At 39.5% G+C, this 27,705-nt stretch overlaps 4 protein-coding genes across 12 annotated transcripts in view; 3 read left to right on the top strand and 1 right to left on the bottom strand.

The window, feature by feature from the left end:
- gng8 (guanine nucleotide binding protein (G protein), gamma 8) lies at window positions 1-1,621 on the top strand. The gene is made up of 3 exons (XM_010783035.1): window positions 1-137; window positions 777-890; window positions 1,175-1,621. The coding sequence occupies exons 2-3, from the start codon at window positions 807-809 to the stop codon at window positions 1,301-1,303; spliced, it is 213 nt and encodes a 70-aa protein (XP_010781337.1). The 5' UTR covers window positions 1-137; window positions 777-806; the 3' UTR covers window positions 1,304-1,621.
- A 187-nt stretch (window positions 1,622-1,808) lies between these two features.
- On the top strand, window positions 1,809-7,899 carry tmem45b (transmembrane protein 45B). 2 transcript variants are annotated; one of them, XM_010783033.1, is made up of 6 exons: window positions 1,809-1,942; window positions 3,017-3,214; window positions 3,293-3,505; window positions 3,768-3,952; window positions 4,678-4,820; window positions 5,736-7,899. In XM_010783033.1, the coding sequence occupies exons 2-6, from the start codon at window positions 3,025-3,027 to the stop codon at window positions 5,845-5,847; spliced, it is 843 nt and encodes a 280-aa protein (XP_010781335.1). In that variant the 5' UTR covers window positions 1,809-1,942; window positions 3,017-3,024; the 3' UTR covers window positions 5,848-7,899. The 2 variants fall into 2 exon arrangements, with proteins under 2 accessions (XP_010781335.1, XP_010781336.1); XM_010783034.1 differs by lacking the exon at window positions 1,809-1,942 and having other exon boundaries at window positions 3,108-3,210.
- A 519-nt stretch (window positions 7,900-8,418) lies between these two features.
- Window positions 8,419-13,199, bottom strand: LOC104955647 (solute carrier family 46 member 3). The gene is made up of 6 exons (XM_010783032.1): window positions 13,107-13,199; window positions 12,339-12,557; window positions 10,521-11,403; window positions 10,087-10,170; window positions 9,690-9,846; window positions 8,419-8,865 (listed from the first exon to the last, which is right to left on the bottom strand). The coding sequence occupies exons 2-6, from the start codon at window positions 12,534-12,536 to the stop codon at window positions 8,745-8,747; spliced, it is 1,443 nt and encodes a 480-aa protein (XP_010781334.1). The 5' UTR covers window positions 12,537-12,557; window positions 13,107-13,199; the 3' UTR covers window positions 8,419-8,744.
- A 223-nt stretch (window positions 13,200-13,422) lies between these two features.
- Window positions 13,423-27,705, top strand: part of synj1 (synaptojanin 1) — a 24,180-nt gene continuing 9,897 nt past the window's right edge. For 2 of the 8 annotated variants that reach the window (XM_010783028.1, XM_010783023.1), the window contains exons 1-13: window positions 13,424-13,597; window positions 14,532-14,689; window positions 14,901-14,987; window positions 15,383-15,650; window positions 15,907-16,132; window positions 17,095-17,178; window positions 17,487-17,564; window positions 20,391-20,452; window positions 22,616-22,712; window positions 23,158-23,333; window positions 23,410-23,491; window positions 23,587-23,739; window positions 26,855-27,020. In XM_010783028.1, the coding sequence (XP_010781330.1) occupies window positions 14,566-14,689; window positions 14,901-14,987; window positions 15,383-15,650; window positions 15,907-16,132; window positions 17,095-17,178; window positions 17,487-17,564; window positions 20,391-20,452; window positions 22,616-22,712; window positions 23,158-23,333; window positions 23,410-23,491; window positions 23,587-23,739; window positions 26,855-27,020 (1,603 nt within the window). In that variant the 5' untranslated portion in view covers window positions 13,424-13,597; window positions 14,532-14,565. Of the gene's footprint in view, window positions 13,598-13,736; window positions 13,760-13,821; window positions 13,856-14,531; window positions 14,690-14,900; window positions 14,988-15,382; window positions 15,651-15,906; window positions 16,133-17,094; window positions 17,179-17,486; window positions 17,565-20,390; window positions 20,453-22,615; window positions 22,713-23,157; window positions 23,334-23,409; window positions 23,492-23,586; window positions 23,740-26,854; window positions 27,021-27,705 lie in introns of those variants that run through there. The other 6 variants (XM_010783031.1, XM_010783029.1, XM_010783027.1 and 3 more) reach the window with 5 other exon arrangements.

Raw genomic sequence — 27,705 nt, 5'->3', positions numbered from 1 at the left:
GGAGGGAAGCTGTTGAAGCCTTCCTCCCCATCTTTGCCATTAATCTCACTCCATGTGTTACTGTTAGTTTCTGCGGAGGACCCCCATCAAAGACAAGCGGATTTCTGTCCCAGCGCTTACTCTTTTTCTGTCTTTCGGTGAGTGATGTTGTCCTTGTTTGGTATTATAATAATAGAAAATATCTTGAAAAGTGTCTATTCTTGTACAGAGTTATGGGAAAAACACCAGATATGTCTGCATACCTCTGCATGTGTGCTGCTCTAACAAACAAAATTCACAAGTATGAATTGTATTATTAAACAAATTGTAAGTACATTTAACGCTCAGAGAGTAATTGTTTTGGTCCTGGATGCTTTTAATTTCTTTATTTGTAATCGGTGCAACAAAAGTGATATCTTCCATCAGTCTATGGCAGCACCTGAGAAACGCATAAGAAGCAGATTAATAGCACAAATAACAACTTTTTTAGATCTACAGTGCGTTAAACCTGAAAGCAACAAGTTAATGTGAATGTCAGGTGTATTTACATTTTCAGTTAGTGGATGCCCCAGGCCCCCCATGCCCTCCTCCCTTGAGACCCTCCCTGTGCCACTTGCAGCTGAGACCCAGGGAGCAGAATTAACGAGCAAATTGAAACAGACTCTATCCATGGCACACCTTCATGACGTAGTCACAAATATGTCAAAGCACTTTGAAGTGTTGTATTTAAAAAAAAACTGGTGATGCAAACTTTTATTTCTCGTGTGATAACTCAACATTTTTTTGGTTTGCAACAGGTTGGATAACTTTATTGGGAAAGGTGCAGGATGTCCAACAACATGGCCAAGATTGCAGATGCTAGAAAGACGGTCGAACAACTGAAACTGGAGGTCAACATAGAGAGGATGATGGTGAGTCCGCACATTGTAGAAGTACACACAGCCAATGATAAAAGATTAGAAATAGCTTTGAATTGTGAAAAAAAACTTGTTCGACAGATATAACTTTACCAATATTAAATTCCAATGATTAAACTCCACTCTCAGTTGTATTATTTTGAATGATGCAAAAATAATGGTGTCTTTTAAGTGTGGTTTAAATTCAAATCGAATAAATGAATTCAAAATATATTTGTATCCTCTCTTCTCCTCTACTTTTTTCAACACAAACACACTAACCCAACCTTTCTGTACAGATATCCAAAGCAGCAGCTGATCTGATGGCATATTGTGATGCTCATGCCAAAGAAGACCCCCTGGTGACTCCATTAGCTTCTGCTGAGAACCCGTTCCGAGAAAAGAAAATATTCTGTACTATACTATAAGCTCCACATGTGCAGGGAACATGTCTAAAATGCAGTGTACATTATTTAAATGTGGCAATTCAAGTTAAGCTTTAATGATTCGTTTTTTTCCATTTCGTAATTAAAGTAGAATTTTGTTGAGTCATCTGATGAATGATCATTTTAACAAGATAATGACGGCAATAAACTTTTGTCATGAGTGGGTGCAAAGTACATTTTAGCAGGCTAACACCCCTGCCTCTCCATCTGCACACAGACTGTAGCTGAGCTTATGTATTAACTAAACTATGGATTAGTTCTGGCATACCTGTTTTAGACTGACGCATGTTAAAGAAATAAATGACACAATTTGTTCTTAACATATTTGATTTTGTGTTTATTTGCTGCATCATATTTTATCTATGAGCTCATACCTAAATATACAACATGATCTTTAGCTTTTGTTTTTCTGTCTGAATGTCACAGCAGTTTCCCTGGAGGATGTCTCTTGCTGACAGAAACTTATGCAAATGTGGGTGGGGCTATGTGATGTCAACACAGGTTAGAGTGCTGACAACAGGTGCACACACTTTACACTAGAGTGATCTCACTCTAATCAAACTGCTGCCACGACTCAAAGATTTGCAGAGCCTTTTTCTGGAATTTTGGGCAGGAAATAAGGTTTGTCCATTCTGTTGGATATTTTTTTTACATATATTTTTACTTTGAGTAATTAGGGACTGTTATCAATGAGTGGAAGACAATAGAGTGAAGACTACAGATATGATATTTGAGTTAATTGTATTTTTTTTTTTCAGTCTCACATACATTTTATTGGCTGCAGAAAATATCTGTAAGAATTTAGAAAGTGTAAAAGGAAGGGAGACATGTGTCATGTGAATTTGCATCTGGTCCAACATTGAACATTGAAAAACACAAGTGTGAATCCTTTTGCGGATCATGAAATACAAGTTTTAATACTTCTGTGTGCATGTGTGTATTATGAGATTGTTCTGAGCCCATAGAACAGGGCAGGCCAAAAAAAACTTTTCAAACTAAACATGCTACACACACTAATGCCAATTGACATGGCAACAAGAGCAAGTCAACTTTAAAAGCCTTGATTCAGCCACAAACACAACAAAATGTGATTATTCTACAAAAGTGTGTCTCAGTTTTAATTCACAGTAATTATATTAAATGCACACTCAGCTTTTACATTGTTTAAATCCACTACAGTGATAGTGAGTGTGATCAATTTCGATTCAAATAAGGTTACGTTTTTCCAAAAACTTCATTTAAAAAACACACTGTTACATTTGAATATGTTTTTTGAAAGACAAATGAGGGGCTCTCCTCTGGATCAAAGGGCATATTCTATACGCTGAGTATAGAATAGTATATGAGCTTTGCCGATTTAGAATGTATTAATATTAATTAATATCACATGAAATTCACCAGTAATGTTTTACAAGTGATGGTTTGCACTGTATTCATTGATCTGTTATACAAATATATAATGAAATGTACTTCCAATCTACCACGTAGTGATCTTATGTCATCAGCTGCACTTCCTCGTCCCCTTTCCACTGCAATGCTTGTATAAACACCATAAAATGACGCTAAAGGTTTGGACTTTAATCTCTAAATTGGGGTTGCACAAAGAAAAAAGAGCTTTTAGCTAAAATAATAAATTGTGTTTTCATCAAATATATCCAATTGATAACTACAGATGTATTTTTCTTCTGTTTCCAGGCCTAACAATGGCCAACTTTGGAGGACATGCCATTCCCGGCGCTTTTTTCCTGCTCCTTGGCTTCTGGCTAACGGTGAAATACATTCTCCAACACTACTGGAGGACAAGTCAGCCCAAAGGAAGACAGATTATGCCCCCTTTCTCTAAACGGATGCACTACTTGGAGGGAGGATGTCTAATATTTGGTGCATTTGTAGGTCAGTTTTTCTGTCAATCATCTGTACACTTCAAACAATCTAAGCGTGTTCTTGACCCGTCTCTTTGACCTGTCCCAGGTATTATGGTTGAACAGTTTGTGGTGGACGGTCCACATGCTCACCTCTACGACACAGCGAACCAGTCATGGGTCAAGCTGATGAACTGGCAGCATGGCACAATGTATCTGTTCTTTGGGATCTCTGGAATAGCAATTGTCGCCAAGACTGCATCCAAACTGGTGCCGGTTGGTGTTGACCACCTTTCTCTGTCATTGGCTCTTTTTGTTGAAGGTAAGCTAGGTTATAGTGTGACATTTTCCTACTAATTTCCCGCTTGCTTGTACTGTATTTAAGTAACATTTGACTCTCCAAATTTAGTTAAATTTTACGCTTGCTTGTACTGTATTTAAGTGACATTTGACTCTCCAAATTTAGTTAAATGTCACGCTTGCTTGTACTGTATTTAAGTAACATTTGACTCTCCAAATTTAGTTAAATTTCACGCTTGCTTGTACTGTATTTAAGTAACATTTGACTCTCCCATATCATCCAGGGTTTCTGTTCTACTACCACGTCCACATGCGCCCCCCTCTGGACGCTCACATCCACACCCTGCTGCTCGTTGCTGTCTTTATTGGATCTGCCTGCTTCATGGTGGAGGTGTTCATAAAAGACAACATTGTTTTGGAGCTGTTCGGGGCATGCATGTTCATCCTGCAGGGCTCATGGTTCTACCAGGTGATTAGCGACATGATAAACTTATAATGTTGTGATGTGTTGGCCACAGTGTGAATATACCCATTACCCTTTCTTAGGCTTTCAGAGGCACTACCAAGTGGTACCACACAGTGACAAAGTACTCAATACACTGTACTTAATAGTGAAACAAGGAAGACTAAAGCAGGTTTTCTTTAAATCTCCTTCTATTGATGCACTGAAAACAGTTTGATACAGTCTCAAATAGCTAGAACATGTGTCATTGACACACTGGGTGATGGTTTAAAGATATATGTATATTTTTTACTTTTCTTTTTACAAAGCTAGAAATGTTTAAATCAAGTCTGAGGACCTTACACATAACCGAAGGATCCCTGTCTCTTTCACATACAGTAGTAACAGTTTATCAATTTCATTCTGGTATCAGATTGATACTCTGATGTCTGCCGATGAATCGGTATAAGGACTGAAAAAAGTTGGATCCGTGCATTCCCATTTACTAAAACTTGTATAGAAGAAATTGTGGTATTTCATATTCCAGACAAGATTTGAAACATTTCTGTACACTTTTCAGAGCAGAATTAGTTTTCTCCAGGTCTATTTATGGAGACTTCAATTGTAAGAGATTTTCTTCTATCACACTGTTTCCTTTTCTGACATGTCTTTTTTTTGTAAATGCCTATTAATTCAACTGATGTTTTTATTATGCATCACAGGCTACTTGATGTAACTATTTGTCATTTCAGATTGGGTTTGTACTTTACCCATTGAGGGGGCCGGAGTGGGACTTGAAGATGCACGACAACATCATGTTCATCACAATGTGCTTCTGCTGGCATTTAGCTGTGGCCCTTCTTTTAGTCGCTTGCACCTCTTCTTTCGTTTGGTTGTAAGTATCACATTATCCTTTTACCTGTACAAGTTTTAGAAGTGAAACTTTCGAGGGTAAGTCAACGGTAGCAAACTAAACAACTATGGAAATGCAGCAGTTATGAGTTTGTCGGCCTGTCAATGCAGAGACAATCAGCCAAAACAAAAGATGGTTATACTTGTTGCCTTTTTATAATCAGTCTCTTAAAGTCGTTTTCAGTGATACTAGCCTGGAGCAAAGGTTGCTTAATTTTCACATAAAGACCGTTGCCAGTGATAAAAAAAAAAAAACTGAGATTTTATTAATGTTGAAATCCAAACAAACCTCCTGTTTCGGAGCTTTTACGCGAACTGATACTGTATATCAACATATTTAAGAATCGTCTCTTTCCATTTCTTCAGTAGAGATTTTTTTGTTGAATCTTCTGATCTCTGAACCTGCACTTTAAGGAACCCTGTGAAGTTCTTATAGTGAGTCAACATGGTTTTATTTACAGTCAACATTCAACTTCTCATAATGCACGGCATCATTAAGACTGGGTAAAAGGTGTGTGTCACATGCTTAGGCCTTCAAGATTAGCAGTTGCTTTTAAACCTGATTTGTTCACATGAGGTTTTCCTTTTCCTTTTAATTGTGCTTTAATACGTTCACAGCCCTGTTTATCACATTACCATCTTTGTACACGATTGTGCTTTCTTGTGCACACGCTGGTAGAACAGGGGATGCAAACATACAATCTAAAATGGATCTGCAGCAGCAATAGTGGTCAAAAGGATAATTTTGGTTGTGGTCTTCCAAGTACATTTTGGAAATGTAGAAGAAACCGCTTGTAAAAACAGTTGAAATTAATATATCAACACTATTGTTAACTCTGAATATGCTGCAAAAGTGTGTTTCTATGTTTGTTACGTCTTATTTTTCTTTTCCCAACAGCACAGTGAAGCGATTCTCAGGAAAGGGACGAGACATTGAGATTGGAATGCGAAATACATCCTCGAAAACGAGCTCCCAGAAAGCTTTGCTTGAAGAGTCTGATGAAGAGTGAATGCATGGTTATGAGTCTTTAACTATACTAGATTTCATTTTAAATGTTGATGGTGCATGAGACCGAGTCTGCTGTTTTGTACAAAGTCAATTCTGTATATGATATGATCTGTTGAAGTTCCCTTTAAAAACAGAAAAGTACAAGTTACAGAAATTATAAACTTGGGTGTATGGCTCAAGGGTATGGCCATAGCTATCAAAAGAAATGCACACCTGATAGGAGAACAAATAGTGTATTCAGACAAAAATCAACAAGTCACAACATTCAAATAAATCAGACAGATTTCCACTCACTTCACATTTGAAAATATTGCTGTATAAGAGTACAGAGTAGGCTGGCCTGCCTGAGGGAGACACCCGCAACACCTCCAAGGAACCTGAACAAATAATTACATAATAATACAATAAAATGCAAATAATTAATAATAATAATAATTATTATTATTATTATTATTATTAAATAAAGGGGACACCCCTCACCTCCGAGGGACAAAAGCTCATGTAATCCACTGGTTCCAAATCAATCCTGCCTGTTTAAACTGCTGTATAGCTCAGTGGTTAAAGCATGGAGCATAACCAGATCGTTGTGAGAAGAGGGTTCAGATCCCCACTCTGGTAGAACATGTTGGGCTGTATATTAAAAACAATTGTGTCTGGCTCTAAAACATAATTGTATTTAAAAACAGTTGCTTAAAGTATTCACTATAATTGAGTGCAGATAATGAGACTAACTTTGTGTTTAGACTTCCTTTCATGAGACTTAAAATATATTTGACTTTGAAACTCTACATCAGAATGAATATTTGGGGTGGCATGTTATCACCCTGAAGCTAAATGAGTCTTTAATTATGGACAGTTTTTTATTTATTCTTATCTAAAAATAGAGAGACGATAGCTATTATATGAGACTTCAAAGATCTTTTATTTTGAAACTGTACATCGGAATGGACAATTGTCGGATGAACATAGAGGGGCGATAGCTCATATAGGAGCAACTCTGCATCAGAATGACCTGATATTCTCTGAGTGAATATTTGGGGTGGCCTTTGAAATTAGTCTTTGATTATGGACAGCTTTTGTATTCATTCTTGTCTAAAAAGGTTTTATTTTATTTGTATTATTGGTGTTTATTGTCCAAACATTACACATGATAAGAAAGTGATATTTTTACGGCTGTTCTTTGCTAATACATTTAGCAAGTACTCGACGATGACACATCACATACATCTCCAAAAGTGTTAGAGGAAGTCATTGGATACTTAATTTTAAAAACACTTCATTTCTTTTATTTTTTTTCAAACAGTTTTGACACAAAGCTACTTTTACATAAATGAACATGATATATTTTTGGGGTTTCTTTTTTGCACTTTTTAATAAACTCAAAATCATACAAATACTCAAACTGGATCCCTTTATTTTCAATGATACACATTTTTTAATTGAGATTCAAAACCACAACACCTCCTGCTGGCTGGTCTATTTTAAACCATTCCTCCATTTCCATCCTGTTATAGCTTCCTCAATAAGGCAGAGTTCAGGGTGGACACATAGAAATAACATATTCCAGTCACATTTGATAAAACCAATACCATTTTCCATGTTATATTTAATTATATCCTTCATCCTGGCTAAGTAAACCCAATGATTCCTTTTTAAATATTGTAATTTCCTATTATGAGGAATTTGATTGTTCGAGGACAATCATAACAAGTTTTGAATAGAGACCATTAACTTCTTAAAAAGAACAGACTCCTTGTTCCCCATTAACCCCCCTTCCTCCTTTTGGGGGTTGCTTGAGATTGTTTATTCACATGTATACTAAAACATTGGTTTACATAACATTATATAATATTCTAGATTTCTGTGATATTGTATAATTAGTGTCTTGCATTTAATTACCTTTGAGGAACAGGGACAGTGGAGCTCTTTGTAAGGGCATTTACTAACATTGCACTATAACAGCCAATGGAGGAGAGACTTTAAGACAAAAGGTGATCTGAATCACTTCACATAACTGAAACTTTTAAATGGCAAATCATATCGCACTGCTAAACTGTATCAAAACACATACATTTTGAAAGCATTAGCAGTGTCACAGTCAGGCCATTTTGAGCTTTTGGATGCATGCAAGGTGACCTATCATGCAAAATGCACTTTTGTATATGAATATGTGTCCCCGGTGTTCCAGGGAACTCACCAAGTGTCAGAAAACACAACCCTCTCTATTTTCCTCCATACCCAAATCTCTTAAAAAGGCTGCAACGGATCTGATACAGACTGATCCAGATTTGAACACTTCTGTGACGTCACAGAAGTGGCGCTACGGCTATTGGGCCAACTCCACCAATCAGGAGGAGACAGCCACGGACATTGCCGTTCGAAAGCGCTGTAGACGCTGTAGTACATATGCCAGGCCTGTAGATGGTGCTGTTCTCACAGAATCAGCCCATGCAAAGACAGTGTTAAATTGAGCGAAATGAGGAATGGCTAAAATGCATGATCTGTTTGGTATTTTGAGAAATAAAAAGTATAAATAAGCCTTATGTAGGTATGGTCCTACACTATATTATTCAAATATAGCACGATAGGTCCACTCTAATATCCGTGTTTTATATCCTATGTACTGTATGCTACCATTTTGATCCAATTCAAAATGTTGATATTTCATATTTTAAAAATATGATTTTCCGGTAGAACCTGTTTGCATACAACTACCTACTTCATTTTCCTATAATATTGAACTTCAATAGCACAATCAACCAAAGCAATAAAAACAAAATAAGAATAATATGTAACCTGCATTGTCCATTAAAACTGAGATCAACAGCCCTTGAGGTAAAACACTGAAAAGTAGATGACTAAAGTAAAAAGTGCTCATGAGGTTTTGGCGGATATGGCTCAGGTAAGAATAGCAGTCCTGTCGTTGTGATCTTCAGAAAGACCCTCCTCCTCCTCTGAGTAGACAGGCTCTGGCTTTGTGACCTCTTCGGCAGCATTCACTCCTATTATTGCAACCACTCTGAAACACAGAAAAAAAAGCGTGATTAGAGGCAGAAAAGCATGGGATTCATCAACTTACTACGAATTAAAACTACACTTTCTTCTCAACGTAGCTTTTCTCCGTACATCCGCATCCACTTGCCTGAGTTAGAGACACTTTCAACAATTGTTTTCACCTGCCAAAGTCAGGGTGTGAAGCCCATGTTGTCCTTGGCTGTACGTCTGAGTTTGCTGAACCAGTGGCTGTGTTATTCTATAACTACTCAGCCATGTTACAGAAGGAACAGTGCACGTGACAGACAGAGCACTCGAGGAGTTTTAGGTTTCACGCTCCTAAACTGACTCAGCAGCAGCAGCACTATTATGCCAACTCACTGTCGCAAAACAAATGTAAGAACTCAGGGTACCGCAGATCTTTAAGAACTTGATTTATATATAATAAGACAGCATGAATCTCAGATATCTATATTACTATGTGAAGAGGGAAACAGTTCAATAAGGGAAGTTGAATGTTGCAAGAATGAGGAACCGATTTCTTTGCGGGTGCCTAAATCAGGGATGGCATGTCTCTTTTTTTTAGTCAAGCAAAACAGGCAGTGAGTGACTCAGCACAAAATAGGTCATTTGTAATGTAACTCAATCCACACAGAGTACAGCTCTAATGCTCTATGCACAGCATAAAGTGTACTGCTCTGTTATTATGTTTGGTAGAATGCTCTCTGACAACCATTTTGAAGTATGGTTGTATGCTTCAATCATGAAACTGTATTTGCTCTTTGTAGTAAAACTCGCAAAAGTAGGATATTTAATGTGGTTTTGTTTAATTTGGCAATATGTACTTACCCTAAAATAAACAGAGGGATAGCACAGAGCACTGCAGCCAACATGAAGACGAAGCCAGGGTACCATGCCACCGTAGCAGCATAGATGCTGTTGAAGACTGCGCCCGATATATTGTTAGTTAAACTCTCCAGGAAGGAAAGACAGGCAAACAGGGCTCCTGCAAAAACACACCGCGGAGAGAAGAGAAGTGATAAGGTGACAAAAGACACGACATTTCTGAAATCACACTTTAGCTCCAAAATTAAGTTTGCCTTGAAGGAACAGAAAGTCGGAGTGTTATGTTTTGGAGTGCATTTTGAAGTTGCTTGAACAAGCAACTCTTCAATGGACTCTGACTCTACAAACAAAAACTCAGGCACGCTTCTGTGGCTCTTGCAAAAGCCCTGATTCTACTCACCTTGCTCAGACTTTGAGACGATCTTGGATAACATGGAACGAATAACAGGGAAAGGCATGATAGATAGAAACATTGGTACCCACACTGTGAAAGAAAAATAAGAAAAATACTCTCGGTTAAACATCATAATGCAGAGACTTTACTATAACCACATCAAATGCTAAAATACAAACTTCACTAACTAATGTCAATTCATATTTCACTGTGGTTAAATATTTCTACACCTTGTAAAGCTGGTGTGAAAGGCAGATTCTGTTGGCTGTAATGTCAATGCACATTTTTACATGCAAAAACTAAACAAGGTGAAGGTTTTAAACTTTGTAAACAGCTGACAGTCAAGGCTTTGGTGATGTTTTTTCAAACTAAACATTACATTAAAAACGATTACACATTATTGGTTTCCGCAGAATAGTTGTTACAGAATTTCGTCTCACCTATATACATCATGAAGGTGGTCTTGGTAAAGGCCAACAGGACCATGCCTGATTCGACAGACAGGATCCCCATCAGGATGATGACCAGTTGTGGCACTCCACAGTACGTGAACGCAGACACTCCCAAAAAACTGGTCAGGAACACAGACATGGACAGAGCTGAGCCGTAGCCAATCATAATCTCTGTCCAGCACAGTGGCTGATTCAGCTCATATAGTGTCATCAAGGAGAGACCACCCACGTAGGCGAAGGAGAAGCTGGTGAAAATGAGTATCAGGAGGACCAAGAGAGTTCTACTCCTGCTGCTGGCCCCTGCAAACATGTGGTAGATACCGTAGATCAGCTGTTTCACCGCAGAGCCCTGAGGAGACCCATCTAGGAGAATGGCATCAGTGGGAGCCTTTTTCACAGTCTCTTCAAGGATGAAAATGGCATAGAGTAGGACAAAACACTGAACCAACGCAGAGGTTAAGAATGGCCAATTAAAGCCTGCAGCTTTCAGAAAGTAGCCTGTTGATATCGAGGCCACCCCCGACAACAGGCCAATCATCATGTCCACTCCAGCCATGCGCAGGGTTTTGCGACTACCATCCTCACACAAGTCCGCTATGTAGGCGAAACAGCCCCCCAGAAATGTGCCCAAGCCGCCAAACAGAGAGCTGAGAATCGATGAGCCAATGATGAAGTAAATGTTGAGCTCGAAGTAGGATACCGCCAGGAAGGACAAGGTGTAGAGCAACGTGCCAATCAAAGGCGTGATGATTGTGATCTTGCGTCCTCCCCGGTCGCTGTAGGCCACAAGCATGAGGGTGACCACCAAGGAGGGGACTGCAGAGAAGAGATTTGTGTAGAGGGAGAAGAGAGATGCCTGCCTCTGTACCTCCTGAAAACACAGAAAAGAGAGAGCATGGTTGTGTCCGAAATGTATGGGCTGAGTCTGAACTGTGTGCATTTCAATTTGATGACAGTAAGTGACAATGAAATGTCATGAAACCAACACAGACTGATTTCAGCATCATGTGAGGTTTTCTTATTAAGGACCAAAAGGAACAAAGCTATCTACAGTGCAACAGGTGCAGGAAGGGCTTTTCAAGAAAATACAAACAGGCTTTTCCAGAACAGTGTTCGCTCTCACTTCTCTGGTTTCATTCTTACTCTATGAATACACCATCATTAATGCTTTTTTTCGATTACTTTTGCAGTATATCTTAGCTGCAAATGGATGACTGATTATGTGCTCTGGAAGGACTCTGATGATTTAATAAGATTGTCACTTTAGTCACAGGTTTCCATGTCATATCACTTTATGGCACAGTAGCTGAATCAGTTGTTTTTACCTGAATTTTGTTGCAAGATCTGAAAGGTTTATAGGAAAAGCTATGCAGTGTCGTGACAGTAAGGGTCCAACACAGAAAAGGATAAGAACGGCAGCTTTTGGAAGAATTGACTATTGCAAATATGGATAGAGATACATTGTGGTAGCTTTATGAAGCCTGACTTGTTTTTTTGCAAGCAAGACATTTCTTTCATCAATATGCAGAAACCCTTACACAACAATGTTTGAGTAAGCGTCACATGCCTTACAATGTAGGAGGTGGAAAACACATGTTAAGGTTGTGTATACATAAATGCAATATCCAGTACTTGTTACACTGAAAATGTAACATAGGTGGATGCTGGGAATGTTAATATAAGTGGATTCTTTTTTAGTGTTTCTTAAGTGGAACGAAAGAAAAAATGTATTTATAATTGAGAATGTCATTTTTATCTTGAGTGGCATGCACCTGTGTTATGTCCAGTTATTAGTGTGTTACTGACCTCATGAAAGCTGGAATGGTTGCTGCCGGCGCTGCTGTTTTCTGCACATCTGGAGGCATTGGCAGAGACGGGATAGGTTGTGTTTGTCAGCTCCTGCCAGAGCCTCCGGTAAACATATTGCTGCACAAGAGGATAGATGAGAAAACTGGAGAAAGCGTACAGTGCAACAATAGGCTCCACCAGGAAAAGACCCTTCATTTTGAGGAGCACCAATATTCCCTGGAAAATAAATCAAGAGAACACATTTAGAGATAAACATACACACAGATAATAAGGTAACAAATACTGGTTGACTGTGCATGTCTAAGCAGATCATGTGAAGCGTATGACCATATTTCTAAAACAGTTCTAAAGTATAAATGACATATTGATTTGTTATTCTGTTGTCCTTTTTATATTAAAGTACAGTGTGCTTTGCAAACACATGAGTTAAGTCCCCTTAAAATAGTACAACTAATTGATTCAAGTCATAAGACTACGTGGAACTTGAAGTATTGTAGTAGCCTACATGTTATATTTGTTATTCTATGTTTGCCTTTTCATAACTATCGATACGAACGTTTTCTCTACATGTATCAACACAACATTATCTGAACGTTTGAATCGTTAACTAGAATATTGGAAGATAACCCTGTATTGCACAGTTTGTTCCCGTGAAGCAGCGAAATGTGCAGTGCTAGGTCAACACACAATAGAAGACAACAACAGTTTAGCCTTTAACTTATTTGCGTCTAACATGATGACAAGAAGAAGCAGTTTAAATCTCACCTTTTGGATAGGCGCCTGGTTTATATTTTAATCTATCAATTAACACTTGCAAAACATTCTGTTTACGAGGTCAGTCTCTGCTCTTGTTTTATACAGAAGAGTACGGCGTTGTTATGAAACGCCTAAGTCCCGCCCCTCACCACATATGATTGGACAGTACTCTTTCGGGACTGCGTTCATTCGATCGGTAAACCTGTCAGTCGTGAGCCAAACCGGGCAGGAACATTTCCGACTTCCTGTAACGGGCATTTTATTCAATATTTACCATTTCTAACATGTATTTAAATAGCCCTAAGGAACTTTCAGTTGATTCAACTTGGAACATTTGTAATTGACTTAAATGCGCCCTTCGACTTTTTTACGGTACAGTTTCACTTGGTATTACGGTAACGTGAGGTAGGCGTGCTTTGCGTCGGAATGTACCATTTTCGCCAAGACACCGGGAAGGATTCTGTTGTGACAGCGTAATAACAACCCGGCGGGGGTAGACGGTAAGACCAAATCCTCAGCCTTTTCCCTATGTTATTTAAATCCAACGCAGAATTCTAAAATAAAAAAAACGAAATTAAAATATATACACAGGCATACTTAAATCACGGAGTCGCTCATATGTGTGTGTGAGTAAATGCCAGCCTATCCTCCCGGACGTACAGGTAGTACCATCTTTAACATCGTCAGCTAGCGAATCATAGCAACCCCTGTGATTAATGTAGCTAACTTAGCTAACGTTACCAGCTAGCGGTTGGTAGGTAAAAGACAGCTCTCTCGGTTTATCAATCTCGCTTTCTTAATTGGTTTTGCGCGTCAGTGTTAAAGCTAGCAGGAGGGTAAACGTTAGCGTTAGCTTAACCTGCTGCATTTGCTTTGTAAAGTCGTGACTGTCCGTGTCGGGATGGATGATGTTTCAGTCCACCGGCCTAACGTTTACAGTGTTAGTGCTGATCATAATCTCCAGCTACGAGCGAAATTCATTTTAAAAGATTAGTTAGTCATATGTTTGGGCTTTGGCGATATTTGATTGTACGTTAGGCTTCTGGTTGTGTAATGGCAGTTCTGAATCAGGCAATTTGTAATGCCATTGCCTAATCATACGTTAGATGTATGTTGTGTGTTGGGCATACTTTCATTCATTAATACAACACCTGTATAACCTGCAGTCAAAGAGATGTACATGTATTGGTATTTCGACGTTGCAACGCCTTAATACTTGCTTAAATCCCAACGTTAGCTTAGGAAAACGCAATCAAAATGATCATGATTCGATTTTTTCCCAAAAAGCAAAAGGTCTATGGTCACATCATAAGTCTACCCTCTCCATCAAAAATCAATAGCCCATCTTACGCTCCAGTTGCTATTGAATGACAGATGCTGTGTTTTCTTGGTAATGTCTCTGATCTGATATGATTCTTTTTTGTGGGTTTCCAGGTCATAAAATAAGTGTTTTCATCTTGGATCAACAATGGCCTTCAGCAAAGGATATCGCATTTACCACAAACTGGACCCACCCCCCTACAGTGTTATAGTGGAAACTAGAGGCAAAGAAGAATGCCTCATGTTCGAATCGGGGGCCGTTGCTGTTCTTTGTAAGACATCCTGTTTGAATGCTTTGTAATGGGAGATAATGTATATACTCAAAACTCTTGAGATGAAACACAGCTGTTAGAGACATTAACTACCAAGTGATTGACATGATATTGTACAATGATTAAGTCAAAGGCTACATTTACTTACAAATTACAATGAGATCACTACCAATACTTGCTTCACATTGTATTGCCTTTGTTTTTCTTCTAGCTGCAGCAGAGAAGGATGCCATTAAAAACACATACGCCAAGATTGTTGATGCCTATGGCATCCTGGGCGTCCTCCGCCTAAACCTGGGTAAGCTACAGACGCATCTTCTCTACGCATGCATCCTCGCTGCAGACATTTCTGGTGACCCCCAGGTTCTTGTGTGACTGTGAACGCTCCTCTGGTTTGTAGTCATGTTGCTGCCTCCTTTCAAGCTGCTTTGTCCTGCCCTTTGCATGACCTTGAAGGCTGTTGTTATCACAACAAGAAAAAAGCCACACAAAAGATTATAGATGGCTGAGATTTGACTGGCTGGTGACTTCCTTGTTCGAGGATTGACACCAAAGTGTACTCAAACCTTTTATTGTCCAGTCTCTTAATGTCTATAATGTATTATTCCTGAATGCAAGGAATCATATCTATCTACTTACTGCTTGCTTCTGCTTCACTCTCATGTCTCTTTTTCTTACTCCTTACGTGTGCAGGTGACTCCATGCTCCACAGTCTGGTGGTTGTGACAGGATGCAGCTCTGTGGGGAAGGTGCAGGATTCTGAGGTTTTCAGGGTCACACAGACAGACTTTATATCGCTGAAGAATGATCCAGCGGATGAGGACCGGATTGCTGAAGTGCGAAAGGTCCTGAACTCAGGACACTTCTACTTTGCCTGGTCTGCCTCCGGAGTTAGCATGGACCTGAGTCTAAGTGCACATCGCAGGATCCTAGAGGACACAACAGATAACCGCTTCTTTTGGTAAGAGCATGACATTTCCACTATTCAAAGGTTATAATGAGAGTAGCAGTCAGGTATTTGGCTCCAACACTCTCTGGAATATTATACTGTATGAACTAAGTATGCTTTCTGCAATCTGCAGTCTTTCTGGTGAAATTGTTTCCTCTGAATGTGTGATATTGGGGCTGTGTGATTTGCAACTAACGTGGGAAGATTCGCTGTTCACACTGAATTGGTTTGTGTGTTAACTGTTGTGTTATCTTGATTTAATCCATAGGAACCAATCTCTGCACCTGCACCTGAAACACTACGGAGTAAACTGCGACGACTGGCTGTTGAGGCTGATGTGTGGCGGTGTGGAGATCAGGACCATCTACGCGGGGCACAAACAGGCCAAAGCGTGCATCTTCTCCCGCCTCAGCTCAGAGCGAGCCGGCACCAGATTCAACGTCCGAGGAGCCAATGACGACGGACAGGTGGCCAACTTTGTGGAGACAGAACAGGTGACTCAGACCTTTGATTCTTTCTGCATCCATTTCTATATGCCCCTGTGAATGGTCACATGAGCTTTTGTTAATACAGTCTGTTTAAACACTGGTTATCTATTGACTGTTAAGGAGAAAACCTGGTGCAGCTTCATACCGATACTCTATTGCTCCAGCACATTGTGTTGTCACTGGGGAAGGAAATTGTTCAACAATAATAATTATAGGTGCACGGTTTACCTACAAACATAAGAGGAAATTCATTATGATAATGAAATCGCAGCAAACTGATTTAATGGTGAAGCTCCAGTCTGAAGCTCTTGACATTGCAGAAGTTCAAGTTCCTTATTTAGCAAACTTCATTTCAGTCAGTATTTAGCTTTAATTGCTGGGTCAGCACAATTTTTGTTGACTCATCTATATTTTAATAAACAAAGTTACTTTTCAGCTCCGCATTTTTTGAAATTACTCACCGTTTTGTATGCTTCCTGTTTCAGAACACAAACACAAAGCTATCAGTTGGACAGAATAACTGGAACTACTAACATTATAATAAACTGTAGCACAATTTCACCAATATTTGCTATCCCCGAAAACCACCAAACAGATCCTTCAAAGTCTTTCAGTTAAAGTCTGAATAGAAATTTAACATGTCGAGCTTCGTTTGTGTATTGGGTACAAAGTTTTTTTTAATGTTAGAATATACTGTATTACTAGGTATGCTGGTTATTTTTGCCAACCACTTGAAAGCTTTGACCCATGGTGATTAGTGATTTCTTCCTTGAAAATATCAGCTTATCACCAACAACATGCATCCACTACATGAAATGATTTCTCCTTCACATTTCCTTTTTTGTCTTGTCCAAACATGACATTGTCTACAGTCATAAAAAGTCATAAAACAATTAGAGTTTTATGGACATCTGTACTTTGCCACACTGCAAATGAACTTAACCAAATGATCCTCTTCTTTTGAACAGGTTATTTTCCTGGATGAAAAAGTATCATCCTTCATACAGATCCGTGGGTCCATTCCTCTTTTCTGGGAACAGCCAGGAATTCAGGTAATGGAAACTAAACCTGTCCTAAAAAGAGGTTTTCATATATTAAGCGACATCATATGAAAATCATGCAGCAGCCCTCATGTTTATGTTGAACTTGTGCCCATTTTGTATGCTGCAGTTGTAGATAAGGCTCGGTGTCAGTGAGTGCCAAAGTGTTGCTACTGAACTCTAATGAACCCTCCATGAGTTTGTTCACACTTTTATTAATACAAAATGTTATATAGCAAATGTGACAGAATAACACATGTTGTTATTACACGAGATATCTTTACGGTAGTTTTAACACATTTTGTCCATGCTATGTTCAGAAAAAGTCCATAAAGGGTGTTTTGTTGCAACTGAATGAGAATCGGCATCGTAATGGAATGGATGAGAACCCCCACCTGGTATATCTTCTTTTTTTTGCTCTTGCTGGTGCTGGCGCTTTCATACTGCAGATAGGACTTTCTCTGTGCAATGCCAACAGCCAGGGGTGAAAGCCAAGGGAATCCCATTTTATACATTTATCCAGGTCCCATACACTAAAGCAGGAACTAAGATCACCCACCAGATGCACACCTTAAACCACACCAGTGGGATTCTCCTGCCCCTGTCCTGACATTGCACAGAGTGGTGGTTTAAATCTAACGTGGGGCAGGTTTATGATACATATAGTGGTTCGTTGGTAAAGGGCCCTTTTCTGTTTTCCTCAGCTCTCAGACTTCTTTGATCAGGTGAAAGCCTGGTCTGAAAACATCCCCTTCCCACTTCCCTAAGTCACTGTGAAAGCTCTATTCAGCAAGGTCTACAGGGCTATTCAATTAGTTTGGAATGGGGGCCGGTTGATGAAAATGATCCAAAGCAAGGGGCCGAGAAAAAGATGGCTTGAAATATGAGCAATCATAATTATGAGCTTCAGATACAGTAAATACTACAACAGCATAGTGGAGTGTAGGGCTGCTCGATTATGGCAAAAATCATAATCTCGATTATTTGGGTCAATAATTGATATCACGATTATTAAAAACGATTATTCATTTACTTTGAAAACATCCATTTATTGGAGAAAAAAAATGTGAACGGTATGTTTTAAACAGTTGATTAACCTGAACTTTAAGTATAATTCAACTGAAAAACCAATACAAAACACATTTTACTTAAAAAGTAATAATAAAAAAATAATCGTTTTATTTCGATTACGTTGTTTTCGTAATCGTTGCAAGCCATAATCGTAATTGCGATTAAAATACGATTAATTGAGCAGCCCTAGTGGAGTGCATATATTGTGTTTAATTAAATCAAACAACATAGCCCCAAGGCCTTTATAGATCTAAATGGCAAGTTCAGAACTCAGTAGGAGCTCATTTAACCATCAACATCATTTCATTTGATTGAATTTAGGTGAAATGATCTAATCATTCAAGCAGAGATGCAATAAATGACAGTTTGTCACTAAAGTAGCTAGCAGGTGGGTTCGAAACCCGAGCCCGCCAAAGTTTTCAAGCATTGTCTTCCCCTCTATCTCTCAATGTAACACCCTCTCTGGAATAAAGGCACTCTGGCACAAACAATAAAAAAAGAAAAGTAGATTACTTTTTAACATTCTACTCAAAGGGCCAGTAAATATCACCCCGGCCGCCAATTGAATAGCCCTGGTCTACGGTTTCTTTAAACACAGGGTTGTGGGCTCGGGGTTGTTTTCAGACAGAACAGTCCTCCTGCTTGTAAAGCACCATTTTAGCTCATAGTCCCCTCGACAGATTGTGTCTTTGTCGGCTTACTTTCTCCCCACTCCCCATATTCTGTAATTCCTTCTCTGGGCTGGATGGGTAGTTTTGTATGAAGATCAGTCGGTCTTTTTTTGAACAAAAAAACCTTTAGTTTACATTAGAACTGATAGTGAAGTGTCATAAAGCCTGGCAGGGAAAGATGTAAATCAGTAAAGTGGTAGAGCTGTGCCCTCTTAGCTGATTAGTAGTTAGACTTCTGGTTGATGATAACATCTCAGTTAATCATTGTTTGTGGTTGCTTTCGGGAAAGCACAATTAGGTGAATCAGTCATCAGTGGAAAATGATCACATGTTGCATCAACAGTATTTGCAAATATTTTTTATACTTAAAAAGTACTAGATTTTAAGAACTGCACTCAAAGGTCTCAACCAATTATAGGTCCAAATAACTGATGAATATTCCATGATTAATGTTCTTGTAGGTGGCATGACATAAGTGACTTTGAAATGTATCTTAGTAGTATACAATCAGTGTGAGTTAAAGAGGACCAGTTAGACTCCAGGTGTTATGTTATAGAGTTTGAGTAGGATGTGAATGGGTTTTGTTCTAAGGTGTACAACTGTTACCCGAGTCCTTTCAGATGTTATCTCAGGAAGTTATTAAATATGCATGGTAGGCTTGCACAACAGCATTGAAAGGAAGTTGTGACAAAATGGCAGCAGCATGGAGCAAAAGGTCTAGCACTGGCAAACACAAGCCTAGCCAAAATGGACACATGCAGAAATGCTGTCCCTTAATGTCCCCGGAGACCACGCAGTAGTGACGATCATTGACTGGTTTGACGCAGAATGGATGTGTTTTGCTTGGGACCTGAATTGAGTGACAAGTAGGAAGCGGAAGAGGAAGAACCCTAATTGGAGGGTGATTCAATTTTATTTGATTGAGTTGATGACAAGCAATTAGAGACAGGAAGAGAAGCAAGATACAAATTGAGAATGGTAATGCAAAGGCAGAGATGGGTAGGGGACAAGTAGGGACCTGCAGTGCAGAGAGTACATTTCCTTTTCAAATCCTCTGTGTCATGCTCAACCTGTCAAGGTGTGTTCATGTCTGCCTTTACTTCTCTGTAAGGCTCTTTGGTGTTTCTACTGAGGGAAGCAAAATGAAAATATACGCTAAAATGGGTGAAAAAGCAAAACAAAAAAGACCCAATAAGCTGACAGGCAACAGGATTTCTTTGCTGCTCAGTGTGTCTGAAAGAACACATCTCCCTCCGCTGACCCCGTGTTGCTGTCGTTGTTCGACACTCTTTTTTTTCTTTTTCACTACGTTGGCCAAATGTTGCATTCAAAATGTATATCCCAACTTCGGTTTTCACCACCAGGATTTCTGGTTATCTGCAGCATGTGTGTTTCTGCAACGTCCCTTTTTTAAAATGTGTATTAAATAAAAAAGGACACTGTGACTTGTGTCTTTCTTGTCTTGCTGTCTCTGACCTGCAGGTCGGCTCTCATCGTGTCAAACTGTCTAGAGGATTTGAGGCAAATGCGCCCGCATTCGAAAGGTAATTAAAATGTTCTGTGTATTGTGTTTGTGTGTGATTTCTATTCCTCTGAGGGGCAGAGGAGACACCATAACACCACATCTCCTGCAGCAGTGCCCAGGGCAGAACAGAGAGAGGCTATTCAGACTCCTAAAGGGGTAGAGGTTTATTGAAGTGTGTCCTCAGAAGCCGGTTTACTGCAGAGAACAGAAAGGACAAATTGGTAGCCCTTGATCAGCTGTCGCCCTCTGCATTTAATATGTATTGCAGACAGTTTCTTTGCATATTTATTATGCCTCCAAGCTCTACTTAGAATGTTGGACAAAGAGCTATGCTAACACATGAGTCTTTGATACCGTAATTTTCGGACTATAAGCCGCGCCTTTTTTCCCATTTTTCGACCCTGCGGTTTATATAACGGTGCGGCTAATCTATGGATTTTTACAGCTAACGGCCACTAGGGGACCTCCTAAATCTATGGATTTTACAGGTTACAGTCCACCACCTTTAACTCTATGGGCTCTATGGCCGGTCCGCGCCCCCCACCTTTAAGCGGCGGGCTCCAGCAGGAAAAGCTGGAGGCCGGAAAAGAGTGAGACAGGTAGCGCGCAAAAGTAAAAGTGGAACCGAGAGTGGTACGAGAGACAGAACGAGAGCAAGACAGACAGACATTACGAGAGCGAGACAGTTTGTCCCCGTACCACTGGTTGAAAACCGCTGCTGTAGATCACTGCCGGTACGTGCGCTGGGAGCGCACCGTTTAAGTTTGAAAGTTGAAAAGTTTGTGTGTCTGAAACGCTATGTGATACAGTACAGTTTACACAGCACAGTACATGTTCTGTAGCTACTATTGCACTAAATGCTAACACTTGAATACGTTATGCAAATATGCAACTTGTTTGTTGAAATGTTAATAAATGGGAGCTTCCTTAAACAGCCATCTCTTTCCCGACAATCCCCTCTGTGCACGAACCCTTACATATGGTAATTAAACATTAAAACACCTGCGGCTTATAGTCCAGTGCGGCTTATATATGTACACATCATTCAATTTAGCTGCTGCGGCTTATATTCAGGTGCGCCTTATAGTCCGGAAATTACGGTACTCATCTTGTCTTAACTGGAAGTTCATTTTGGAGACCAGGCGGTCAGTAAAATGGTTGTTGCTCTCCCTGTCTACAGACACATTGCAGATGCAGGGTTACCAACATAACAGCTCCCTTTAGATTGGTTAGTTTGATGCAGCCAGATGGGACGTCAGTCACTGGGCTAAACTCAGGCTCTCTAGCTAGAAGATGATCTCTCTAATCACCGTGGCACTCCTTGATTGTCCCGTGTCTGGCTTCATCCTTATCTGTTTTCTGTAGCCTCCCTCTCCGAGCGGCCATGCTGAACGTGTTAAGACAAGCTTGTCAGATGGTGCACCAGTTGTATCTTACAGCAAATGTGTCTTTTTTCTCACACTAAATAGTTGGCAATGCAGCCAGTCTTTCTCAATATCTGTCCAGATCTGTACTCATGACTCATCGGTTGCTATATCTAGTTGTTTCTTGTTTGCAGTGGCTGCCTTACAGTTTATGTCTATCTTAAAAATGCCTATTAAAGTACAAGGCCAACAAGAACATATTTTTAGAAACACTGTATTCGTAGCCTTTGTCTGATGTTCTTGCTGCTGGATGCTGCTGATGTTTAATCCATGTCTGCAATATTCTTAACACTTGATGGTGAGGCTTGTGGTTATTGAAGTGCCTCTTTTGTTCCTTCCACTAGTCTCTACTACTTTGCAAAACTATTTCCCCCCCTAATAAACTGTTTTGTGCACTCATTCCACTCATGCGTGTAATTATATTCGCACATAATAACTCACTGTTGACTCCAAAAGGGAAGCTTGAATCCTTATATCCTTGCCATTTCTAATGTGTCTTCATATCTTATTTAAAGTCATTTGCATTCCTTTATCAAACAAAACAGTTTGAAAACACAACATGTCATAGTCTTAACAGCATCATGCCTGTACAGTAGCTCAGCAGGTGTTGAGATGCGCTATTTATTGTGTTTTTATCTATCTATACCATTGGTACCAAGCATGGAGACTTTGACGTGTTATGATAAATGCTGCAATAGGTGTACTATTAGTCTGTGATCTTGTCTTTACCTTAACAATGCATATTATGTTTTGTCCAGACACTTCACCACACTGCGAAGGTTGTATGGTAAACAGGTGATCATCAACCTGCTTGGGAGTAAGGAAGGGGAACACATGCTCAGCAAAGCTTTTCAGGTGAGGGAAGCTATTTGTCGTCCTTTGACACTGACGTGTACTTCCTGTCTGATGCTTCAAACAATACAGAATTAGTCCAAGCTTAATCTAATCCACAGAGGAAACTGCATTTGTCTTAAAAAAGTAAATATTTGCATTACTATTAAAGAAATGTTCTGGTTTGCCATAGTGGAATATTTTGTTTCCTCTAGTGCGCAGAGCAAAACTTAATTTTCACTTTGTATACGAAAACATATCATGTTTCTTAAGCTGTGGGAAGCACTTTAAAAAATGCCTCACATATTGTTCATATATGGCAAACTTGAGTCAAAGTTCTTTGAATGTCCATCTTTTGTGTTAGAGAAAATATGCATGTCCGTGCTGGGACAGGCCTTGCACGCACAACAGTTTTGCATTCAGTTAGAATTTCAGCGGATAATCCTCCTCCTCTCTCTGTCACGCTCAGAGTCACCTGAAGGCATCAGAGCATGCAACAGCGGTGAAAATGGTGAACTTCGACTACCATCAAAATGTGAAGGGGGGAAAGGCCGACAAACTGCACAGTGTCCTGAAACCCTACCTCAGCAAGTTCATAGAGGAGTGTGGCTTCTTCTACTACTCTGGAGAGACGGGCATTGCAAGGTGAAAATAAATACAAACAAGTATAATTAAGTATAAAGGAGTTTTTGATTCTTAACATTCGAACATGTCTTTGTAGAACTCAAGGTGGGACCCTGAGGACAAACTGCCTGGACTGTCTGGACAGAACCAACAGTGTTCAGGCTTTCTTCGCCCTTGAGGTGAGACTTTTGTTTTGAGCACATGATTCCCGTCACATCCATATATTTCTGAGTTCATGCTTATAGTTATTACTTCCTGTTCCTCACCTCCCCAGATGCTTCCAAAGCAGCTGGAGGAAATGGGTCTGACAGAGAAACCCCAGCTGGTGGCCAGGTTCCAGGAGGTTTTTAGAACCATGTGGTCTGCAAACGGCGACTCCGTCAGTAAGATCTACGCGGGCACCGGTGCTCTGGATGGCAAGGCCAAGGTACACAATATGGACACGCCTAATACCCATAAATATACAAGTTCACAGCAATTCGTAGCCTCAGCCACCAGTAACAACTAGGGATGTAACGATATATCGAATACCCGGTAAATAAATGTCTCAATACCGTCGTGAGACTGACGAAATCTACCGTAGTTTAAAAAAAAGAAAAGAAAATGGAAACCTTTAATCAACCAGATTGTTCCAATTGAGATCATCGATCTCTTTTTCAAGGGAGACCTGTCCAACATGGCAGCAAGTAGGTTACAACATGAACATAAAACAACAGATAACACAAAAGGACATGGTATTTACAGGGCTACATGTACATACCTAGAGACATTGACAAGTACCAACAGTATATTTATATCTCGCCCTGTCAATNAGAAAAAAAAAGGCGCCCAGTTTCAAGGAATGGAAGAAAAATACAGACTTCTCTTACCATGAGAATCAGAAGGCGCAATAAAAAAAGAAATATAAACATACAGAAGAAGAAGACGAAAAAGATGTAGCAGGATGAAGATGTGGAAAAAAAAACAGAGAGGGAGACGGGAAGGAGAGGGAGATGAGGGGAGAGACATCCTTCTCCCCCTTTACTAGACATTTCCCATCACTATCACGTCCTTCCATCCTTCTTATATTCTTCCAACCAACAACAAAAAATATCCGTCCATCTCTCTGTTTTTTTATTACCACCCACCAACATCACCAACACAACCCCCTATCCGTCGGCCAACCTCCCCTTGCAAACACAAACACCCTCACCAACAAACAAACCACCAAACCAATCCCCCTGCCACTACACGTTAAAACCCCTATTACTATTTACCAACTATCATATACACATTTCAACCTGTCTTATTTCACTTGTCACACAATCTGGTGCTTTCATGCTTTAATGCCTCAAGCATACCAACACACACCATCACAGCGCTCCCCAGGACCAGGTTATAAAATCACCCATATCTCCTCGCCGAGCACCACACACCTTAAGGACTGCAATGGGGCGCTGAAAATAAAAAGGCATAAAAGTGTCGGGAGTGAGCTAACGGCTGGGGGGGAGAATTACCCATAATAAATAGATGAAGGTACTAAAATCAAAAAACTCAAAACTTACAACAACAACGACCCACACACGGCCACCACACACACAACACACCCACGGCATAAACACACTACAACACAACAACAACAACAACAACACACACAACACACAAACAACAGACAAAACAACACACAAAAAAAAAAAAAAAACAACACAACACACACACAACACACACAACACAACACACACAACAACAGACAAACACAACAACACATAAAATCAATACCCTAGACTCATATCATAGAACTTAATTCATTTACAATACAGATAAAATCGATAAATAATCGATGACACACAAACTTCATCTTGTACGAGCTACTCACCATTGTTTCCTTGATAGCCACTCGAAAAGGTTTTGGAGGTTGATGCAAAAATCGGAATGATAGATGAGTTAGTTTGGCTTTCATTCGATACCGCAAAGAAAACAGCAGGAAGCATAATTCATCAGAAATGATATATGAAATATAAAAATAAACAAGAGAGTGGTACGTCACAGATCGATGTTCAATACATTAAATGCTACACCAACACAACAGTTGCAAGGGGTGCAGAATAGTTTCCCCCCACTTTTTGCCCGGTCTTTAGTAGAAATGTTCGTCGGTAAATGAGATGGATTAGATTTTTTCATCTTGGTGTTTTCTCTATCGTGTGAGCTCCACACGTTCACTCTATACAGTGTTGTTTACATTCTGTGATGTGCGAGCTGATGACGTCACATCAAGACGAGTTAACTTTTTTTTTTCTCAACTTTGTGTGGAAAAATGCGGGGATTATGCGGCCTTTTGATAAATATGCGGACCTTTTAAAAATCTGCGCCATTTTGCTGATTATGCGGTAAATTCTGCGATCGCAGAATCGCGTTTTTCTGGAGGGTCTAACTTTAAAATACTACTATCCTACTAAAATCCTTTACAAATCAGATTTATTATTTAATAAAGAAAAAAAAATTCAAGTAAAAAAAAAAAGAAATTCACATTTTTTTCTTTATTTTTCAATATCGCGATAAATATCGTACCGTGGACTTTTTATCGCGATATTATCGTACCGTGAGTTTTTGGTATCGTTACATCCCTAGTAACACCGTCCTTTCAGTTGTTGATACTGCTTGGAGAAATAAAGCACTGCATGAGAATTATTTACTAAATACATAGTCTAGTTATGGTCTGCTAATGTAGCTAACGTTGTAGCTTGAGGGAAGATCACAAGAAATGGCTCTGAGCTGTAAAGTGGAATTCTCTTCAGATTGACCGAACAAAGGGGGTTACCTTCTAACTTTGATCTTAAACCATAAATAGCACTTTAAATAATGTCTAGTTGTGTGCTACGGTGCATGCAGTGACAGCGTTGATCCTCTGTTTGTAGAACTGTGTGCTTCAGTTTCTTAACTCTTGTGTGCTGTCTCTTTCTGCTCTCCTCTGGACCTCTCTACCTCTGTGGTAAGTTAACAAGCCAGTCCATGTTGTATTTTAACCGTCGGTCTATTTCTGGTGCATTATTGATTTCAGTGTCTGTGGGTTATATGATGATGGAGGATGGGATAGGTGGGGTTATTTATTTATTTTTAACTTGATTATGTGTCCCTCCGTGTTATGTATACTGTCTTGACCTGGCAACTTTGAAATCTCCAAGGAGACAGACCTCTACTGATCCACAGAAATCAAGTTAAAAAGAAAACAAAGGAGATTGATATGGTGCCCTCACGTGTTGAGTGATCTTACTGCAACATTGTTTCCTGTTGCCTACATTATCTGTTTCTATTGGATGAACAAAGACAAACCAATTAAAATGATCACCATGTGGCATTAAATCAAATCACATCAATCAGAAAAACCTTCCCTCGAAGTTTTGATCCTTCCTGGTCAGTTCATAAATCTATATTACTCGGATCTCTCTGATGTGTTCCTGCTTTTCTTCTCTTCCGTGGTTGGTGTGTGAACTACAGACTATTTCTCACACTGAGTAAGAGTGGAGGTAATAATCTGGGTGTTTTTTGTGTGTGTCTGTTCGTAGGTTGGAAAGCTAAAAGATGGCGCTCGTTCTGTGACGAGGACCATCCAGAACAACTTCTTCGACAGCTCTAAGCAGGAGGCCATAGACATCCTGAGGCTGGGCTCCACACTCAACAGCGATCTGGCGGACAAAGCTCGAGCCTTGCTCACCACTTCCAGTCTTTATGGTAACTCTTTTACAACATAGGATGTATTTTTTTTATCACTAAAATGTACATATAAATACAGGGTGACCGCGGGGTCTTAAAAAGTATTAAAAGTTGATAAATCAATTTAGCGAAAATGAAGGCTATTAAAAAGTATTAAACGGCATTTTCCAAGGTACTACATTTTGTAGCTTGTTTTCAATAAGTATATAAATTGTCCAAAGAGGTTGTATTCTACAGTCTGCCTGAATGTAATCATTGCGTAGGTGTGTAGTGTGATTCTGTGTAGTTTATTTATGGCATCCCGTTGGATTAGACGTCATCTGAACAGGACATCGCACAATCACTGCTTGATAGCGCGCGAAGCTTCGTTTACGCCGGTTGCTAAGCAACATCGTTATGGGGAAATGCAAGTCTGCGTCCAAATGGTTAGAAGATAAGGAGGAAGGACAATCAATACTGTATATAGTCAATGTGAGGTCAAGTGTGTCGCCAAGGTAACCGGTTAAAACTNTCTGCGTCGTCTGCTCCCACTTTGCAGGGTCTGATTATTATATTGTTGACACTTTAAAATACTACTATCCGACTAAAATGCTTTACAAATCAGATTTATTATTTAATAAAGAGAAAAAAAATTCAAGTAAAAAAAAAAGAAAAAAAAGAAATTCACATTTTTTTTCTTTATTTTTCAATATCGCGATAAATA

The sequence above is a fragment of the Notothenia coriiceps genome, unplaced genomic scaffold, assembly GCF_000735185.1.
Source record: "Notothenia coriiceps isolate Sejong01 unplaced genomic scaffold, NC01 NC01_scaffold00024668, whole genome shotgun sequence".
Lineage (NCBI taxonomy): Eukaryota > Metazoa > Chordata > Actinopteri > Perciformes > Nototheniidae > Notothenia > Notothenia coriiceps.
The sequence above is the reverse complement of the archived record's forward strand: the minus strand, read 5'-3'. Positions and strand labels throughout refer to the sequence as shown.

Excerpts from the sequence above, each read along its gene's own strand:
- gng8 (XM_010783035.1), top strand. The coding sequence starts at position 807 with ATGTCCAACAACATGGCCAAGATTGCAGATGCTAGAAAGACGGTCGAA. Across the intron at positions 891-1,174 it reads TCAACATAGAGAGGATGATG|ATATCCAAAGCAGCAGCTGA; the intron begins GTGAGTCCGCAC and ends CTTTCTGTACAG.
- tmem45b (XM_010783033.1), top strand. The coding sequence starts at position 3,025 with ATGGCCAACTTTGGAGGACATGCCATTCCCGGCGCTTTTTTCCTGCTC. Across the intron at positions 3,953-4,677 it reads AGGGCTCATGGTTCTACCAG|ATTGGGTTTGTACTTTACCC; the intron begins GTGATTAGCGAC and ends TTGTCATTTCAG. Across the intron at positions 4,821-5,735 it reads ACCTCTTCTTTCGTTTGGTT|CACAGTGAAGCGATTCTCAG; the intron begins GTAAGTATCACA and ends TTTTCCCAACAG.
- LOC104955647 (XM_010783032.1), bottom strand. The coding sequence starts at position 12,536 with ATGAAGGGTCTTTTCCTGGTGGAGCCTATTGTTGCACTGTACGCTTTC. Across the intron at positions 10,171-10,520 it reads CACCTTCATGATGTATATAG|TGTGGGTACCAATGTTTCTA; the intron begins GTGAGACGAAAT and ends TTTCTTTCACAG. Across the intron at positions 9,847-10,086 it reads CGTCTCAAAGTCTGAGCAAG|GAGCCCTGTTTGCCTGTCTT; the intron begins GTGAGTAGAATC and ends GTGTTTTTGCAG.